This window comes from Schistocerca cancellata, chromosome 2, assembly GCF_023864275.1.
Source record: "Schistocerca cancellata isolate TAMUIC-IGC-003103 chromosome 2, iqSchCanc2.1, whole genome shotgun sequence".
In the NCBI taxonomy this organism is placed as follows: Eukaryota; Metazoa; Arthropoda; class Insecta; order Orthoptera; family Acrididae; genus Schistocerca; species Schistocerca cancellata.
This window is the reverse complement of record NC_064627.1, coordinates 673,059,602-673,080,846: the sequence shown is the minus strand read 5'-3', so window position 1 is coordinate 673,080,846 and position 21,245 is coordinate 673,059,602. Positions and strand designations below refer to the sequence as shown.

Here is a 21,245-nt window from a genome sequence, read left to right as displayed (position 1 = left end):
TGTCTGAGAGGTTTTGGCGGCGTTTAAACTTGGAGTGAAGCTCTCTTTGCTTTCGCAGTAGTTTCCTAACTTTGTTGTTGTAGCACGGTGGGTTTTTCCCGTCCCTCACAGTTTTACTCGGCACATACCTGTCTAAAACGCATTTTACTATTGCCTTGAACTTTTTCCATAAACACTCAACATTGTCAGTGTCGGAACAGAAATTTTCGTTTTGATCTGTTAGGTAGTCTGAAATCTGCCTTCTATTACTCTTGCTAAACAGATAAACCTTCCTCCCCTTTTTTATATTCCTATTAACTTCCATATTCAGGGATGCTGCAACGGCCTTATGAGCACTGATTCCCTGTTCTGCACATACAGAGTCGAAAAGTTCGGGTCTGTTTGTTATCAGTAGGTCCAAGATGTTATCTCCACGAGTCGGTTCTCTGTTTAATTGCTTGAGGTAATTTTCGGATAGTGCACTCAGTACAATGTCACTCGATGCTCTGTCCCTACCACCCGTCCTAAACATCTGAGTGTCCCAGTCTATATCTGGTAAATTGAAATCTCCACCTAAGACTATAACATGCTGAGAAAATTTATGTGAAATGTATTCCAAATTTTCTCTCAGTTGTTCTGCCACTAATGCTGCTGAGTCGGGAGGTCGGTAAAAGGAGCCAATTATTAACCTAGCTCGGTTGTTGAGTGTAACCTCCACCCATAATAATTCACAGGAACTATCCACTTCCACTTCACTACAGGATAAACTACTACCAACAGCGACGAACACTCCACCACCGGTTGCATGCAATCTATCCTTTCTAAACACCGTCTGTACCTTTGTAAAAATTTCGGCAGAATTTATCTCTGGCTTCAGCCAGCTTTCTGTACCTATAACGATTTCAGCTTCGGTGCTTTCTATCAGCGCTTGAAGTTCCGGTACTTTACCAACGCAGCTTCGACAGTTTACAATTACAATACCGATTGCTACTTGGTCCCCGCATGTCCTGACTTTGCCCCGCACCCGTTGAGGCTGTTGCCCTTTCTGTACTTGCCCAAGGCCATCTAACCTAAAAAACCGCCCAGCCCACGCCACACAACCCCTGCTACCTGTGTAGCCACCCTATGGCGCAAGTCGAGGAATCTGCAGCCCACATGGTCGCAGAACCGTCTCAGCCTCTGATTCAGACCCTCCACTCGGCTCTGTACCAAAGATCCGCAGTCAGTCCTGTTGACGATGCTGCAGATGGTGAGCTCTGCTTTCATCCCGCTAGCGAGACTGGCAGTCTTCACCAAATCAGATAGCCGCCGGAAGCCAGAGAGGATTTCCTTCGATCCGTAGCGACACACATCATTGGTGCCGACATGAGCGACCACCTGCAGATGGGTGCACCCTGTACCCTTCATGGCATCCGGAAGGACCCTTTCCACATCTGGAATGACTCCCCCCGGTATGCACACGGAGTGCACATTGGTTTTCTTCCCCTCTCTTGCTGCCATATCCCTAAGGGGCTCCATTACGCGCCTGACGTTGGAGCTCCCAACTACCAGTAAGCCCACCCGCTGCGACCGCCTGGATCTTGCAGACTGAGGGGCAACCTCTGGAACATGGTATCCAGTGCATTGAAAGCTCTGAAGAAAACTTGCTATGATTGAGGGGAGGATTTCTCTTATCTGCTCCAGTTGCCTTAATGACTTACAGAAAATTTCAATATAATGTAATTGAATAGACAAAAAATCCACTCACCAAGCAGCAGCAGAACACACACATAAAAGAAGGTTACACTTTTGGAGCCAGTGGCTCCTGGCAGAATGGTTGGAGGGGGAGGAAGAGGGGTGAAGTAAAAGACTGGAAAGATTTAGGGAAAGGGCAGGTTTTTGAAAAGTCTCCCCTGAACTGCCATTTTCCAAAATCTTCCTCTTTTCTGAAACCTCTCCAGTCATTTTTTTCACCCCTCTTTCTTCCCCTCCAACCTCTTTGCCGGAAGGAGCAGCCACTGATTCTGGAAGCTTACATAAGTATAACCTTCTTTTATGTGTGTGTTCAACCGTTGCTTGGTAGGTAGAGTTTTTTATCAGTCCAGTTACATTAAATTTTCAAAAACTGATTATTTTGTTGTTATATTAGAATACTTCAATAGATATACAAAACAGGAGAAATATCCAAAATGTACTGAAGTACTTTATAATACTAATACAAAAACAAGAAAAGATGTACATGGGTGTGCTGAAAAGTGATGCCTCCAAATTTTCTATTCTGTTCTCAAGATTGGTTGAGGTGTTATATGTCATGCATATTACTCGGCCAACTTTTCCGCTTTGCTGACACAGGTTGCCAGAAAGCTGAAAACAATCATTCAAAGAGTTCATCCACACATGGAGCACCCTCTCCTTCAGTGTTACAATACCAGACCAGACGAGCAGTATGTCATCTGCAAAGTTAGATGCGTTAGCTTTACTGTCATCAATCATCCTCCATACAGTCCTGACTAGGCCTCACCCAATTTTCATCTGCTTCCAAAACTTAAGAAAACCTTCAGGGATCACAGTTTTATAGTGATGAAGCGATGCAACAGAGGTTGTCGAGAAAGTCAAACATTTTACAGTGGCCGTGTCACCCAACTTATTTCTCACTGGAAGGAATGTATTTGTTACCAGGACGACTGTTGAGAAATAAATCTGTAGACATGTGCAATAAATATGCTGAATGTTAATAAAGTTTGTTTTGTTTAAAAAGCTTTAAGGGTTTTCACATATAAAATTTGGAGGCATTATTTTTCAGCATGCCCTCATGTCATTGTGATGGCCATATTTTTCTGTTTAAACGTCAAATGAAAACTACCACCAAAATTGTTTGTTATTACTTTCTGTGCTTCAGTTACAGCGATAGCACCGGGGCATCTGTCCCTTGATGTATTCAAATGCACTTCTGGGGAGTTGTTTAAAGAAGTGAGGCATTGGTGGATGGTAAAAATTTATGTTGTTTGATAAGTGTTTGTTAGGGAGCTGGTAAGAAAGCAGGACATACCCCATTGAAATATCTACCATTGAAAATAATAAGAAGTTAAATATAGTGTGAATTTGAAAACGTAAAATCAGTCAAAATGTAGCAACACATGCTTTTTTTATTATTATTTAAAAAAAAATTACAGATCAATTTGATACAATAACTGGTGATAGCCGAACAAATACTTAATGTCTTAAATCTGGCTTTTGGAATTCTTTTGTTGGTGAAGACCCTTTCTCCACTTCAACTTTTTGGCATTCTCACAAAAGCAAATGTATTAGGTATATAAATATCCGTCTGCAGAGTTGAAAATCAGTTAAAATCTCAAGGTAAAAGTAGACATCTATGTCCAATGAATTGCAAGTTCAGCTATACACAGAACGTCCTACATAGCACAAGTCCTAGCTACTTCCTGCAGGTCACTTAAGTGAGCATGCTTTCTGTTTACCTGGGAAAAAGAGTTAGAGTGCCCAGGCCACAATACTTAAGAATTCACCAATACCTTTTATCCTTACATTTGATATCATTCCTTGCAGTTAATCAGAGCCTTTCCCAAAAGTAGAATGGATTTCAGAAGTGATGACTGTGTGAACCAAGGAATGAACCTAGGTGTGAAATCTAGCAAAGGAAGGAGTTGGTTGAAAGTGGTCCGGGTACAAAGAAACTCTTTTTCGGTTTGTGTCATAACAGTTAATATCTGCCCTCGCATGCCTCCAACCTGAATCTTTGAACCCCTCATAGTAGTGAGATAAGTAAAATGTCTAACTTTGTAGTGGGACAGTATCCATCTGCTCAATATTCTAGATGTTTTGTGGTTTCTGTATCTATGTAATAGAGGGGGGGAGGAGGAGCTACTTTGTGCCCACCTTTTGTAAATATTGTAATTTAGATTGGTATTCCATATTTTAAAATTCTCATAAAAATATTGTTTTTTATTTCCTTCACCTGATTTTATGAATGTGTAAATTCTTTCATCAAAACTTAATATAAGTCTAATGGCACTCGTCATAAAGTCTACCTCCTTAGTAGTAGATGTGACTTGACAACGAATGCCTTATTCCATAAATTTAAAAATTTTGGCAGTGTAAATCCTCTGGGCATTGTATTTCTCTGTGTGGGTAGCAACAATGATCTCAAAAGTGATTTATGTGTCTTGGGTTTATGATTGTTTCTTGTTACTTCTTATTCAGTGCCATTTTGTCCAGTGCTAGAGATAACTGTTGCCTGTTTCCGATTTATGGTCCAACACTTACAGAAGGTTTGTTTACTCTGCTACTATGAGTAGAAGCAGAGACCATGAGCATACTAAAATAGTAAAATTTGAGGATAGAGAGAGAGTGAGAGTGAGAGTGAGAGAGAGAGAGAGAGTGCAGGAAATATGACAAGTTTGCTGCAATTTGAGAAGTATTTGATAAAATGAATGAATTACTACCAAGATTTTATTCTGCAGGTATGTACACTGTTGTTGATTAAATATTGTCATTGTTTCGTGGTAGGTGTCCCTTCAAGGTCTTCATTAAGGAAAACCCTGGAAAGTATGGTATACGTACAATGCTCACAGACTATAAAACCAGATATGTTCTCAGCGTGGAGCCATATCCAGGGAGGAAAAATGACAGTCCACAACAATCAAATTCAGCTGCAGCTGTAGTGGAACATCTGGTTGTTCCTACACATAATTCAGGATGCAAAGCCACCAGACAGAGAGAGATTACACTTCAGTTAATTTGGCCAAAAATTTATGGATGAATCACAATCTCACTTGTGGGAACATTGCAAGCTAATAGGAAGCATATTCCTCAAAAACTGAAAGACAACTCAAGAAGAGAATTATTTTCCAGTAAATTTTCGTGCAGTAATTCTATTACTGGAAGCATCCCAATCACAGTTGTATCATATATCACCCATGAAAAAAATAAAAATAAAAAGCCTTCCGTTGCTGTTGACCCAACATTATGATGCTGTTCTTAGTTCACATACGGACACTAAGAAGAAAACAATCATAAATTTGTATTATAATGAGTTTAAAGGCAGCATTGGCACAGTTGATCAAAGGGTGAGTAATTTCCAACTAAAAGGGCTACAAGAAGGTGGTTGCGATCTATTTTCTATACTTTTGTGGACATAGCAACGTTGAATGGTTGTACATTGTTTCTGTGCAGCTTCTCAGAAGGGAATAAGATGAAATCTAATATGCAATGACTTTTTCTTCACGAATTTGGACTACAATTCACAAAATCATACATTGAAGAAAGGGCAGTGAATATTAGACGATTCCAGAACTGTATGGCTTCACTGAGGGACATATTCTCAGATGGAGTATCAAACAGAAGTTTGCTGCAAAGGAAGCTGAAGGAGGACGGGGAAGGTGTCTTTTGTGTTGTAATAAAAGCCAGTCAAAAGCAGTGAAATACAATAAAGTGAACAAAACAACAATTATCTGTAACAACTGTAACAGATACACATACAGTAAACACAGCAAGAAAACTGTTGCATGTTCCAAGTGCGAAGACATGCCTGAAGAAAGGGATGAGTAAGTTATCCCAGAAGCTATGTAATGTAAACTGCTGTGTTTTACCTAAAATATCTGTAATACTTTTTAATTATAATGAAGTTTCTGCAATAACTCTGTAATGACTTTTACTACCAATGTGGAGAGATGCTGCTCAAGAAAATAAGACTAAATAAACTCATGTGATGGAAAAAAGTGAAAAATACTAAATGCATTTTTGTAGAGCGTTCTAAAAGATATTTACAATTTCTGGACATTTATTACGTATTACAATATTTTGTTAATAAAGGTCAATAAAAGTTAAAGAAATCTGAATTATAAAATTTTTTGTGGTGGGCACAAAATACACCCCTCTCCCTCCCTCACTCCTCCTTGGCACTACATGTTACGATAAATACATTGGTACTAGAAGGGTTATGTGTCAGTGCTGCTCTTAGTAGTCCATTGGCTAGACACAGTCGTAAGTGCCAATCTTTGTAACATAGGCATTGTGAGATGCCAGACAAAACAGCTTTATCTTTATTTATTTCAAATGAGTGAAGACTGTCGTGGAGCCTTTGTCAGTTCTATTTTACAAACATATATAGATACCAGTTACATTAATTTATGTAAAAATATTACTTTATTGTAGGCACTGGAAAGAGTTAATTACCAGCAACATCCTATATTTGTTTAAAAAAATAAAGGTAAATATCTGCAAGTATTGGATAATAACCAGAAAACATCATTTACCCCAAAATCATTAAAATAACTTTTTCCCGGAAAGCACTTCTGGCAAATTCTATAACAATTACTTCAGTGAGGCTTTGGTTGATTTATTCCCCTATCCTTTCCCAACTATACTTGGTTTCTGACGAGACAATAAACTCTAGCCCTGCTTCTTCTGAGACACATGTTGTATACCACCCACCTACTGCCTCCCTTGACATAGATTCATGATTATCCCGATACAAAAGTGAATGTCAGCCAGATACAGATAGTAATAACTGTTCAAATCATCTATGGTTATAGCAGCTTAGATAGTTACTATTGATTCATTCATCAGTTGGCTCCATCCGTGATTTTATTTTGCACTCTGTGTTGGTTTTGATTACTCATATCAGGTCCAAGAACCTTATCGCGTATACAATACATGATCAGCTAGCATATTTTTTTCATTGCTAGAACTGAGCTTAGTATTTTCATCTTTTTTAATCACCAGTGCTGTGCACAGAAATCTGGTCTCCAGCTGTCTGCTGTTGTATTGCTAAAAACCATTGTACAGTCAGCTTGTTTGCCTTTGTCAACTTGATGTGCATCAATATGAATCATTTTTCGTTAAGAGGGCATTGTCAGCTATATGTACACATTTCATTAAGCCTGTGTAAGAATAAAGAAGAATTCTTGCTGCCTGTATACATGGATCATGCACAGTGGTAAAAAGGCTGCAGTATTTACACTGAAATCAACAAGAATTATTATATGAAGCACTGCATTCTCATTTCCCAACAGACAAAGAGGAATCTTGTATATTTATATATAGATGAAGTGAAATAGGTAACTATTGGTGGACAGAACAGTGATGTCCTCTTAAAGGTAAATAATTTTTACTGACAAATTTTGTATCAAGCTATCATGTATGGAAGTGGCACACATGTGGAAATAGGGATTGTGAATTAAGTAACAGACTGGAATGAACTGTGACAGGATCTCAAACAGCAGGTGTAGACATACTACGGCAGGCATAAAAACTTTGAAATACTGCATTGATAAAGGCTAGTTACTATTCGAAACCTAGTTCTGCTTTAATAAAGCTAAAAAGGAAACTACTACTGATTGCTGCTCTCTATCACTTCGAAAGTCATATTGTGATTGTTGAGCGCATTCTGCTCTCCTAATGGAAGACAATCTGTTAATTAATGCAATGTTATTCCCACATACCTGTTGCTGACTTTCATTTTAAACAATGGTAGGAGTAAAGTCAGCCTCTCGCCAAATAATTGTGTGTTTGAACAGGTAACAAGTGCGTAACGAAAATTGAAATTAACCAAGTTTTTGTACACAATAGATTAGCAAAACCCACATTCGTACACATAACACATAGTTGTGTCATCTTGATGGTGCAGTACAACTGCATGTTCGAGCTAATATAACCATGCATTTGTATGTGTTCTTGTTAGTTTATCTCCAAGGAAGGACATTGTTTGAAAGCGTAGCAATAATTTCATTCTTCTTTAGGTGCCTGTGCACTGTCCATCATCTCAACTATAGGAGAGTGATTACCCCTATTCCTTCCATTATTATTATTATTATTATTATTATTGCACCCAGGATTTTCAAGTATCATATTCACTTTCATTTTACGGCCTCTCACCCATCACTCATTTAGAAAGAACAAATTGGCGTGTTTTGTACAAGAGTGGACGGACACACACACACACACACACACACACACACACACACACACACACACACACACACACACCAGGGTGCAAAGTATTCGCTAACAAAGAAACTTGTAATTGTTTCAGAATTGTTCCTGTTCCTGCAAGGCGTCAACACTGCTGAGAGGGTTACGCTGTAGTTTGCTTCGCAAGTGCATATAGTGGACTAGGTGTGTTGAGCAGACAGCCCCTAATTTGGTTATTATGAATTCCAGACATTACATGATATTGATACATTTAACATAACTGTCACTTTTTGAAAACCATTACAATGGTACCAGTAAGCTCGGGGCAAAATATTTCACAAACTGGAGTCAACAATACGACTACTCCAGGAACTCCTAATAATCCAACAGGAGGATCTGCTAAAGCAAGTTCTGGGGTGAAACCTAACTATGCACTAAAGTTCACTCTTGCTGGTCACACAAAGGCAGTATCTGCTGTAAAATTCAGCCCAAATGGTGAATGGCTTGCAAGTTCATCTGCTGATAAATTAATCAAAATCTGGGGAGCATATGACGGAAAGTTTGAAAAGACAATTTCAGGACATAAATTGGGTATATCAGATGTCTCGTGGTCTAGTGATAGCAGGTTATTAGTAAGTGCTTCTGATGATAAAACATTAAAAATTTGGGAACTGAGTTCAGGAAAGTGTTTGAAAACTCTTAAAGGTCATAGTAATTATGTTTTTTGCTGTAACTTCAATCCTCAGTCTAACCTAATTGTTTCTGGCTCATTTGATGAGAGTGTTCGCATCTGGGATGTAAGAACTGGAAAGTGTTTAAAGACATTGCCTGCTCATTCAGATCCAGTGAGTGCTGTTCATTTTAACAGAGATGGTTCCCTAATTGTGTCCAGTAGCTATGATGGCCTCTGCAGAATATGGGATACTGCATCAGGTCAGTGCCTGAAAACACTGATAGATGATGACAATCCTCCAGTGTCATTTGTTAAATTTTCTCCAAATGGCAAATACATCCTTGCAGCTACATTGGATAACACATTGAAGCTTTGGGACTATAGCAAAGGAAAATGTTTGAAAACATACACAGGACATCGTAATGAAAAATATTGTATATTTGCTAATTTTTCTGTAACTGGTGGTAAATGGATTGTTTCTGGTTCAGAGGACAATATGGTGTATATTTGGAATCTCCAGACAAAGGAAATAGTGCAGAAGCTACAAGGACATACAGATGTAGTGCTTTGCACAACATGTCATCCAACAGAAAATATTATTGCTTCAGCAGCACTAGAAAATGACAAGACAATTAAATTATGGAAAAGTGATATTTAAGTTGTTTTACTTCCTATTATTGAGATAATGATTGTAATTGTTTATGGTGATTATTAATTGTACTGACAATCAGCTCAAGTCATTGACTGTGCATTCAGTATTAGTTTCAGTCATTTGTTTTATATTAAATGTAATCAATGCCTAAGATTTGATGGACAAACAATAATATTTATGGAGTAAATGGCCTTTATAAGAAGAATTTCTTGAAGTTTCAGTAATTCTCAAACATCTGACAACTGTGTTATAGGAATCCTTTGTATGTATAGAGAATCAAGTTACATTTAACCTGTATATAAGTTACTCTTCAGCCAAAAAGTTTTATTTTGAAAGTTGCATTTCTACAGTACTTTCTTTGTTTCATTGTATATTATTTAATGTAAAACTTAAAAATCAATAATAATAATATTGAAATAGCACTTTATTTCATTGTCCATTATTTTTGGACTCATTCTAAATCACCACACAACGATACATTGAAAAATTATTCCAAAATTAATTTAGTGTGTGGAAAACAATTATGTTGTGATGGTTTGTCCTCTATTTATTCCAGCAGTTCCAAATAATTTGGCAATAGTAGTTCTGCTGATATGATCATGTAATATCTTATGTATTTTTAAATGTAAGAAAAATGGCTAATGGAATGTAAGAGTGCGCAGTTATATTGCAGTGACTGATGATGATTACCAGATTTTAAATTGCTCTAGACAAAACTTTTACTGTAAGACTGTGGTATATTATATTTTTAATTAACTGCATTTTGTAGCCATAATGCTGACTGTCTGCAGGAATGTTTTGATTGTATGTACTATCATGAAAGAAAAGGAATCAAAGATGGAATGTAGTGTTAATGACTTATCAGATACTGATAATGGATGATTATCATTAATAAAAATTTGTTAGCCTTATGCCTTCACAAGTGAAGGAGAACAATGTTAATGAAATATTTGTAAAATAGTTTGTGTTACTGAGAGGCATAATACATGTAACTGCAAGTTTGTTAGCTTTGTCTACCTCTCTCTCTACATGTAAGACAATCTGGTTCCAAATCTCTAAGGAGTCATAGTAATAAGTTACTGTTGATGATACAAGTTTGAATTTCTGGAGTTCCTTAGATATGGCTGTAATGTAGTGCAGTTGGCAGTCAGACATGTTACACAGCCGAACAGTAATTTGAAACTAAATGTATGACTCTTAGAGAAAAGTTTTTCTGATAACTTGGTTATTTGCTTGCCAGAAATTTAGACAGTGAAATAGTGTCCAATAATATGGAAAGTTAATGAAATGTAAATAATTAAATGGAACTATGTGGAATAAACATTGTCGGTACAGTAAACCCCAATCTTCTTTTCCCTTTAGAGTAAAATGTAAATCTACACTAGTGATGTAAGAGACTAGTTTGATGTGTTTAGTAAACTGCAGTGCATTGAATGAAAACAAACTGTGTAATGCTGCTGTCTGCTCACCATGTCAACAGTAGTGTAATCAGTAACACAAAATTGCATCAGCATAATTACAGCTTTAATTTACAGTGTCTGTGGTTATGTTTCTTGGTTGGTCACTCAGTTAAACAAGATCATTCTTTGGCTTGTAAATATATATACTGGAGCTGAGAAAGATATATGCTATTAGTAAGACTTGCATTGATATGAGGTATGATTTTCAAAAGAAAACCAGTTTAATGTTAAATAAGAAGTTGAGTATAGCATTTTTCATGAAGCAGGTGAGGAAGAGCAATATCGTATTAATAGCACGCATAAGGTAGTCAAGACCTTGGTTTCAGCATTGGACTGTGCTCAGAACTGATAACATTTAATCCGAAGACACTGTGATGTTTTTTAAAAACATATTGACTTCTTTTAGTATTGAGTAGGGTACATAGATTAGGTCTTGCATATATAATATTGAATGGTGGTAAAATAATTGGGAAGAAAAATAAAAAATTACTATTTACAATATAGTATGTACAGGAAAAGCAGTAACATCAACTGAAGTACCACATTGTTTAAGGCACTTACTCATACTCAGGAGTAGTATTTAAATCTCTCTAACTGTCCAGATTTAGGTTTCCTATGGTACCCTTAAATCACTTAAAACAATTGACGTGTTGTTCCTTTGAAAATACCAAAGCCAATCCCCTTTATACCTCTGCTATCCTGCTTGTGCACTCCCATAATGACCATGTCATTGATAGATTGTTAAACTCATATTTTCCTTCCTTTGTTATCCAAATATCTGTCAGAAGAAGTCGATAAAGTTAAACAGAGATCTGATATTTTAATCTGATCAGCATTCAAAATGGTGAAATCATACTACACTTTAGATTCAAACGAAAGCAATGAATATCTAGTTGGTGGTAATCAGACAGAAATAGGTGAATATAAAAGGAAAAATTCGTTATGAAGTCTCGGTTGAATGAAAAGGTCTTTGGGAGAGAACCTACACTTTCTTCTGCCTCTTTGAGTTTCATTGAAGTGAGGAAAAAAATTACATCCAATATCAGGCATGATATCTGTGTCACAGTTTAGTGAAAACAGTTTCCATTACTGTGAAGAGCCGCACATTACCAGTGACTACAAAGGCCTGACTTTGAACTTAACTTTATTGTTCTATATCGTCGAATCTGGATTTTTGAACCCGTGCAGATGGACAAGTGCTTTTTCGATACTGCTGGTGTGTCTGTTTCACTGTTGTCACTTTTGAATTAGTAAATATGAAATGTGTGTGTGACTCCCTGTGTCTGTCCAATTCACAAGGCACCTTAGCACTGAGCTTATTACATACTCATGTGCAGTATTACCATTTGGTGCATTTGATTAGGAGATTGAGATGCCGTAAGTTGTACTATGTTTTCATTGCACTGAATGCAATTTTCTTTTTTTACCAGGCAATTTATGTTGACCCCCCCCCCCCCCCCCCCCCCCAGTTATCTACTTTGCTGCCTGATGAGTTTGAAAGCTGTTTGTTATAAGCTGCTCAAAAATTATTGTGATACCATGAATATGTTCCTCATTGCTTACTCACTCCCCCCCTCCTCCCCCTTGCCCACAAAAATCTTTTCCTTAAACCATTAAGCCACCATTTCTTCTTGCATTGTCTTTAGACTGCAAATAAGTGCAATAACAAAGAATTACTGTAGTAACCAGAATATGTGCAAGAAAGCACTGTATTCTTTCCTAATTCATTAAAGAGAATGTTAATATTCCATACAGATTTGATTCTCGAAATGGTAAAGAAGGTGTAATTAATTTTCATATTTCAATATTTCTTTCAGAATCAAATCACCTGAAAATAAAGGTGCAAAATGGCCCAAAATCCTGCCCGAAAACAGAAGAGAAAAACATATACAAAAGAAGAACTTCAGGAGTTGTCAAAAGAAGAACTGATCTCAAGAGTTTTGCAGTTGGAAGCCTATAACACACAATTAAAGTGTTCACTAACTAAACGACTGAGTGAAGTGGAGAATACAGTCAGTATTGAAGAAACAAAGCGCAAACGAGCTTTTGATTTTTCAAATTGCATTAAGAGGCATATTATGTTGAAAGTATTGTATCTTGGATGGAATTATCAGGGTCTAGCAACACAGGAGGACAGCACTAAAACGATTGAACATGAGCTGTTTGCAGCTCTGTACAAAACTTGCCTTGTTGAAAGCAGGGAGACTGCCAATTATCATCGATGCGGTCGTACAGATAAGGGTGTAAGTGCTTTCTGTCAGGCATTCACATTAGATGTTAGAAGCAACTTGACTGAAGAGGAAGTACACTCAGGAAGCACTAACTCAGAACTACCGTATCCAAAGCTTTTGAACCGTGTTTTGCCAAGTGACATTAGGGTTCTATCCTGGACACCTGTACCACAAGGCTTCAGTGCAAGATTTGATTGCAAATCTAGGACATACAAATATTTTTTCCCTAGAGGAAATTTAGATCTACAGAGGATTAGTGAAGCTGCATGCTATCTGGTAGGTAGCCATGATTTTCGTAATTTGTGTAAAATGGATGTAAAGAATGGAGTAATCAATTATATAAGGGAAATTCTTAGCATTGAACTGAAAGTTGTCTCCGAGGATCCTGCAAAAGTAGTATCATATGACGTGTGTGTACTAACGGTAAAAGGAAAAGGCTTTCTTTGGCACCAGATTAGATGCATTGTCGGTGTTTTGTTCTTAATTGGTCAAGGCAAGGAGGAGCCCACTGTTATAAAGGACTTACTAAACGTTGATATTAACCCACAGAAACCTCAGTATTGTCTTGCTAATGAAGTTCCACTTAATCTCTTCCATTGTGAATTTGATGAAATGGGGGAGATAGTGGACAATGATACACTAATAAGTGTGATACATGAACTCCAGAGAATTTGGACAATTAATGCTGTTAAAACAACAATGGTGCGTTCTATGTTGTGCTGCTTACAAGAAAATATAGAGCAAAATGCAAATGAACAAAGTTCATGCCTTCTCGATGGAGTGAAACGCAAAGTTTACCAGCCGCTCTTTGAGAGGCCAAAATGTGATAGTTTGGATGAGCGCATTCAGCATTACATAAAAAAGAAGAAAATTGAGCTTCCAGAAAATGAGAGAGAAAATGCGAAGTAGTGATCAACAGTTTAGTTTGACAATTGTATATTTGAAAATAAATATTGAACTTTTTTAGTAATTGGGTAAATATTGATGTAACATAACGAAATGAAAAAAAGTTGATCTGATGAGAAGATATTTGTTCAGCTTTTCTGCATACTTGCTTCAGCAGAGACAGGACATTACTAATGCGAAAAATAATCATCTTGTCCGTTAAATGAATTTGTCCCTTTTTGCTGCCACAGTTTTGATATTACGGTATAGGAGGAAAACATTGCATCTTTTATGAATTATTTTTGTTGCAAACCCTGTAGTAAAATTTGCAAGAGTCTCTTCAACAGTTTCACATGATGACAGCTGAAAGTTGGTCCACAAACAAATATCAGTAGTACCTTTACAGTTTTCTGTTCTTATTCCTAAAATATTTAGTGAATTTTTAAATAGTATGAAGCCCTAAATGAGTTGAAGATAGTTGTCTGCTTTCTTCACATTTGTGATGTATTTAAAACATTCCCTACAACATCTGGTTGTGGAAGCATGTTACATTTTCTTTATTCATCACTAGTGCATGACTGTTGGCCTTCAGTGTATATGGAGAAAGAAAATCATCATTGGATTCCACTATTTCTGTCACATTGTATGTGCAATAAAAAATCAAGAAGCGACCTGTTTCCAAGACTTGGGCTCTATATGCAGATTTTTTTTGTGTGTGTAGTAAACAGCAAATGATAAATGGACTGTTTGACCAAAAATATCATCTGTTGGTTCCACATTTGTTCCTTCTTAAACTGTATAGAGAAGAAAAATATCCATTTCTGTGAGATTGTGACCTGCGTCATATCCTTACTCCCAGTGGAGACTGGCACATTTGACAATTGGGAACATCTGCTCTATTCAGTTTTCTTTATCCTCATCATCCACTATGCAAGTGGCTCATAACTTTGGCATTCTTCCTTCTATCGCCAAACCTTTAAACTATCTGGGAGATTACTTTACACCATTTAGTTGATTCTTGCCACTACGTTTCCCTCAATGTACACCTGTAAATCTCCTTTTCATTCATACTCCCTTGCTATTGCTATCATTTTTCCAATTTTTTGTAGTGATTTATTTATTGTCTTTCAGGTGTTTTCAGACATTAGCTGCCTGCACCATTTACTACTTCTTTCCTTTTCATCTTTGTTGCTCCATTAATACCTCTGTTTTGTGTTTGCCCATCCACTGTCGTGAAAACTGCCCAACCTACCATTTCTACCTTGTCAAGTTTACAGATCTCGTCTGTTGCTGTTAATACATTGGAGACAGAATTCAAATACCCCAAACAGGGTAGCTGAACTCAAAATTTAGCACATTGCCTTGCCACAATGAGTGCAACAAATTCGAATGATGGGCTATGGAGTTCATATCTGGTCTGTATATTCATGTATGTTATATCAGTTTTTAATGACAAACATACAAAAGCTTTTACCAAAACATTTTTTTTATCCCAAGAAAAAAAGGAACTTGTACAAACTGTTCTTCAACATAATTTAACTTCTTGTTTGTTTTGAAATGCACAAACAAAGATAAAAATCCTAACCAGGGCATTGCCTGAATGTTTCATTTCAGACACATTTTGGTTCCTGCTCTTAATGACGTCAGCACACACTTTGCAGAAACTCGTTGGGTGTGAATATTTTATTATTATTATTATTATTATTATTATTATTTAGTATGTGATTTGTTTTTCTGGAAATGTTTGCCACAGTTCGGAGAGGGTAAACTTTATCTTTCATCCATATTTCTTGTCTTGTGACACCTGCCATGAACAGAAAAAAGCAGTTGTTTCCACCATTTGTAATGAGACTTCTTGAAGGGGTAATAACCCATCATTAGCTTTTATTCATACCTCCTACTTTACTCTCACAAGTGTGCTACCTCCAGGCTGTGCATTGCACAAGCAGTGAACCAGCAGGGGTATAAGCTTTGAGAAGAAATGGTATGAGACTCGGAACAGAGTGGTGTTCCAGAAAGTGCTGTTGGGAACTGCAAATTATTAAGAATATGGGAACTGTATGGCACAACAATACACAGACATTATATAAGTAGAAGTTATTGTACTGGGTGGAATACAAAAAAATGGAAGGAATAACTGTATCCACTTACTATGTAGTTAAGGTATTGAGTAGGAGCCAGACTTATATTAAAAGGTAAAGGTTAATTTATTTGGTTTCAGGAACAACTATGCCACTGAAATTTGTTTCTGTAATGTTAAAATGCAGAGGTAGTTCAGAGATGTCTGTGCTTGTTTGCCACTCATTGGCTCAATTATATGATGAGGATTTGTTAGATTTTGGACTGTATTATAATATATAGCATTACAACAGTGGTTATTCAACAGACTAACACATTGTTATAGTGACATAATAATCTTGTGGTAAATTCTTGAATTTCAGTGTATGACACGCAAGGCATTGCTTTAATTTTCTCACTAACTAATGAACATAATTAAAATCCTTTTGTTTAGTGATTGGTTACACAGTATATTTCACAGTGATTAGAATAAGCCTCTTTGTAACTGATAAAATACCAGCTCCTTATTTGTAACTGTAATGGAAATTCCTGGATAAAAGCAACAAACAAAAACATGAAGAAATGCAATCACTAAACTACAGTAATTCCTTTCCTCATGTTTCAGATAGAGAGTAGTCTTTTTGTGGTGTACCATTATTATAATGTTCTATGCTTAAATTTGTTGAGCAAATATGTAACTCTGTGACTACACAAGCCCTTGTTGACTAATTTGTCTCTTGTTCAAGCCTTATCTGCCTTTTCCATTAATCCAAGTAGAACTTCAAGAATAGTTTGATCACTGGCTTTGTTAGTGGACCTTCTTTTTAAATTAATTACATTTTCAAGAACTCTTCCAATGTCACACCTGTAACTCTTTTCCAACAAATATACTCATTAAAGTTCGTAATATATTAAAGTTGTGTGCCTGAAATGGACTTGAGACATCAGTCTTCTGACTGATTTGATTTAGCCTGCCATGAATTCCTCTCCTGTGCCAACCTCTTCATCACAGAGTAACACTTGCAACCTATGTCCTGTAATATTTGCTGGATGTATTCCAATCTGTCTTCCTCTGCAGTTTTTGCCTTCTACAGCTCCCTCAAGTACCATGGAAGTCATTCCCTGATGTCTTAACAGATGTTCTATTACCCTGTCCCTTCTCCTTGTCAGCACCAATTCTGTGCAGAACCTCCTCATTCCTTACTTTACCAGTCCATCTAGTTGTCAACATTCGTCTGTAGCATCACATCTCAAATGCTTCGGTTCTCTCCTGTTCCACTGTTCCCACGGTCCAGATTTCTCTACTATACAACTCTGTGCTGCTAACACACATTCTCAGAAATTTCTTCCTCAAATTAAGGCCTATGTTTGATACAAGTAGACATCTCTTGGGTAGGAATGTCCATTTTGCAGTGCTAATCTACTTTTGATTGCTCCATCTGTCACTGGTTATTGCCTGGGTAGTAGAAGTCCTTAACTTCATCTACTTCGTGACCATCAATCCTGGTGTTAAGTTTCCCACATTTCTCATTTCTACTCCTTCTCTTTACTTTTGTCTTCCTTCAATTTAATCTCAGTCCATATTGTGTACTCATTAGGCTGTTTATTCCATTCAGAAGATCCTGCAATTCTTCTTCACATTCACTCAGGATAGCAGTGTCATCAGCGAATCGTATCATTGATATTTTTCCGCCTTACATTTTAATTCCACTCCTGAACCTTTCTTTTATTTCCATCATTGCTTCTTCAATGTACAGATTGAACAGTAGCGGTGAAAGACTACATCCCTCTCTTACACCCTTTTCAATCTGAGTACTACAATCTTGGTCGCCCATTCTTATTATTCTCTCTTGTTCTTGTACATATTGTATATTACCCGTCTCTGCCTATAGCTTACCCCTTTTTTTCTCAGAATTTTGAACATCTTCACATATTTTACATTGTTGAACACTTTTTCCAGGTCAACAATTCAAGTGAACATGTCTTGTTTTTTTTTCTTTAGTCTTGTTTCTATTATCAACCCCAACATCAGAAGTGACCCTCTGGTGCCTTTACCTTGCCCAAGCCAAACTGATCATCATCTAACACATATTCATTTTTCTTTTCCATTCTGCAGTTCATTATTCTTGTAAGCATAAGCTGTTAAGCTGATGGTGTGATAATTCTCACATTTGTTGGCTCTTGCAGTCTTCGAAATTGTGTTGTTGATATTTTTCCGAAAGTCAGATGGTATGTCGCCAGACTCATACACTCTACATACAAATGTGAATAGTCGTTTTGTTGCCACTTCCCCCAGTGATTTTAGAAATTCTGATGGAATGTTATCAGTCCCTTCTGTCTTATTTGATCTTAAGTCCTTCAAAGTTCTCATAAATTCTGATTCAAATAATGGATCCCCTCTCTCTTGTCTATTGACTCCTGTTTCTTCCTGTATCACATTAGACAAGTCTTCCCCCTCATAGAGGCCTTCAAAGTATTCTTTCCGCCTATCCTCTCACTACTCTGCATTTAATAGTGGAATTCCTGTTGCACTCTTAATGTTACCACCCTTGTTTTTAATTTCACCTAAGGTTGTTTTGACTTTCCTATACACTGAGTCAGTCCTTCCAACAATCATTTATTTTCCGATTTCTTCATATTTTTCATGTGGCTATTTCATCTTAGCTTTCCTGCACTTCATATTTATTTCAGTCCTCAGTGACTTATATTTCTGTATTCCTGAATTTCCCAGTACATTTTTGTACTTTCTTCTTTCATCAATCAACTGAAGTATTTCTTCTGTTACCCATGGCTTCTTCACAGTGAACTTCTTTGTACCTATGTTTTTCTTTCTAACTTCTGTGAATGCCCTTTGTAGAGATGTCCATTCCTCTTCAACTGTACTGCCTACTGGGCTATTCTTTATTGCTATATCTACAGCCTTAGAGAACTTCAAGCGTATCTCATCATTCTTTAGTACTTCTGTATCCCACTTCTTGCGTATTGATTCTTCCTGACTAATCTCTTAAGCTTTCAGTCTGCTCTTCATTACTACTACTTTGTGATAGTCTATATCTGCTCCTGGATATGTCTTAAAATACAGTAGCTGATTTCGGATTCTCTGTCTGACCATGAGGTAATCTAACTGAAATCTTTCCATATCACCCAACCTTTTCTAAGTATACCTCCTCTTCTTGTGATTCTTGAACAGAGAATTCACTATTACTAGCAGGCCTTACATTATGAAAAAGACCATTTCTCTCAAAAGACAGGGTTCTATGTATGAGACATGATCCAGTACATAGTGTTAATCTTTCAGGAACTTTCAATATAACATATATTCTACTGGAGCATTAAAGATTAATTCTGAGACCACATCAATGTTGACACACTTATCTCAAATGCATCAGCATACTATCCTCTAAGTACTTGTTAAATATAGAGAAGGCAGCTGTTGATACAGCAGAGTAAAGTAAATCGCTTTGGGCTGGATCAAGAAGCTCAGTATCTTACAGAATTTTAAAAGGTTTTGATGAAGACTGTGTAAAATGTTATATTATCATTAAAAAATACTACTGGGTGTGAAGGACACTTAAATCACTGTAAAGCATAACAGCATATCCAGTAACTGAAATAATCAAAATAGTCAACTAATATTTTTAACTCAAATTGTTGAAGTAAACAGAAGGTAAACCTCTGTTCAAGAAAGGGTCAAGTGGAAACAGAGCAAGCTATTGTCCAATTTGTATTCTTCAAATCCTGTCAAAAACGGCTACAATCCAGTTACAAAATTGTTTGCAGAATATGGTATTATTCGAAGAATCTTATTTAGTACCGTAGAAAACTGGTTCCAGTTAAATGGGTTGAAACTGGAACTGAAAACAAAATCCCATACTGTACATATCCAAAAGAAACATTTAAATTGCTAGGAGATTAAAATAATTTTGAACAATTGGGTTACAGAGAAAGATGATACAGTTAAATTTCTTGGATTAAATTTGGACAAGAATTTAAGATAATCACACATCGATTTTCTTAAAAATAAATGAGGTAATTTTGAATTAGAAGTACAACTTCTACTGACATCTATACATTACAAATAGCATATACTAATTACTGTATTTATCATTAGGTGTAGAATAGTTCTCTGGGAAGCTCAAATAGCATCTGTGGATACTGAAGCTGCAGAAGAAAATTATTAGATGCTTTTGTACTGCACAGCCAAAACTATTTTGTCCACTATTATCAGAAACTACAAATCATAATTGTTCCCTGCCTATACATTCGTGAAACTATGATGTATTATTCTTATGCAATAGACAAATTATTTGAGAAAAATCATTTTGACAGCAGCAGGAAGAGGAGGATACCATTGTTAGCATTACTGTAGTTGCTTTCTATTTTAGGCGAAGTTTCATTACAAATCTGTAACATATACCTATATTAAATGATTGATATAGAAACATTATGAGACTAATAAATCACACTTCACTGACAGCTGTGTGTCTACTGGCAAAGTAAAAACATGTTTTATATATTAGAATTATGTGTTGTTTACATCCATGATTCCAAATATTCAGATAAACTTTAAAGTAATGGGATACTATGGTAGTATTTTACTTGTTTTTGATTAGCTGAGTATTTCGTATTTCCTTCCTGGTATATGTTGATAACGTCCTATAGAATTTTGCACCTGAATGCAGAAGTCCATTCTGAACCCTGGGTATGTTTGCATAGTACATTATTTTTGTTTCTACTATTGTGGATGTGCATTACACCATTCATCCTGAATTCTCTCTGTTATAAACCACAGATACCAAACAATGGAAAATCCAGGATGGAATGTAACAATATTATGGAAAGAAAAGTTACCACTCTCCATATAGTGGAGATGCTGAGTCGCATATAGACGCAACAAAAAGACTGTCACATACAAGCTTTTGGCCAGCAAACCCTTCATCACACACACACGCACACACACACGAGTGTGGCTTCAGTTGCCAGACTGTAGTCATGTGCATGTGAGTTGCATTTTCGTGTGTGTGTGTGTGTGTGTGTGTGTGTGTGTGCGTGTGTGCATTTTCGTGTGTGTGTGTGTGTGTGTGTGTGTGTGTGAGTGTGTGAGAGAGAGAGACTGTTGTCTATTTTTGACAAAGGCCTTGCTGGTTGAAAGCTTATTTGTGACAGTCTTTCTGTTGCGTCTATCTGTGACTCAGCATCTCCGCTATATGATGAGTGGCAACTTTCCTTTTCATAAAACCACAGATACCGTTAGAGAACATAATTCTGTATTGACACAAGACTGAAAGAAATCTTAAGTCTCTAAAGAGGCTTTAGTGAGATTTTTGAAAATCGGTTTTACGTAAGTCTCTTACTGTGTATTTGTACAGAATAAATACATTTTTTATGGTAGCTTCATT

General features: G+C 36.7%; 1 protein-coding gene across 10 annotated transcripts in view; it reads left to right on the top strand.

Annotated features, from left to right (window-relative positions):
- The window catches only part of LOC126162396 (WD repeat-containing protein 5-like), a 36,752-nt gene extending 16,440 nt beyond the window's left edge, over window positions 1-20,312 (top strand). For 8 of the 10 annotated variants that reach the window (XM_049918884.1, XM_049918877.1, XM_049918882.1 and 5 more), the window contains 2 exons: window positions 8,009-8,091; window positions 12,490-20,312. In XM_049918884.1, coding sequence (XP_049774841.1) covers window positions 12,520-13,812 — 1,293 coding nt within the window. In that variant the 5' untranslated portion in view covers window positions 8,009-8,091; window positions 12,490-12,519 and the 3' untranslated portion in view covers window positions 13,813-20,312. Of the gene's footprint in view, window positions 1-8,008; window positions 10,572-12,489 lie in introns of those variants that run through there. The other 2 variants (XM_049918881.1, XM_049918885.1) reach the window with 2 other exon arrangements.
- The last annotated feature ends 933 nt before the right edge of the window (window positions 20,313-21,245 follow it).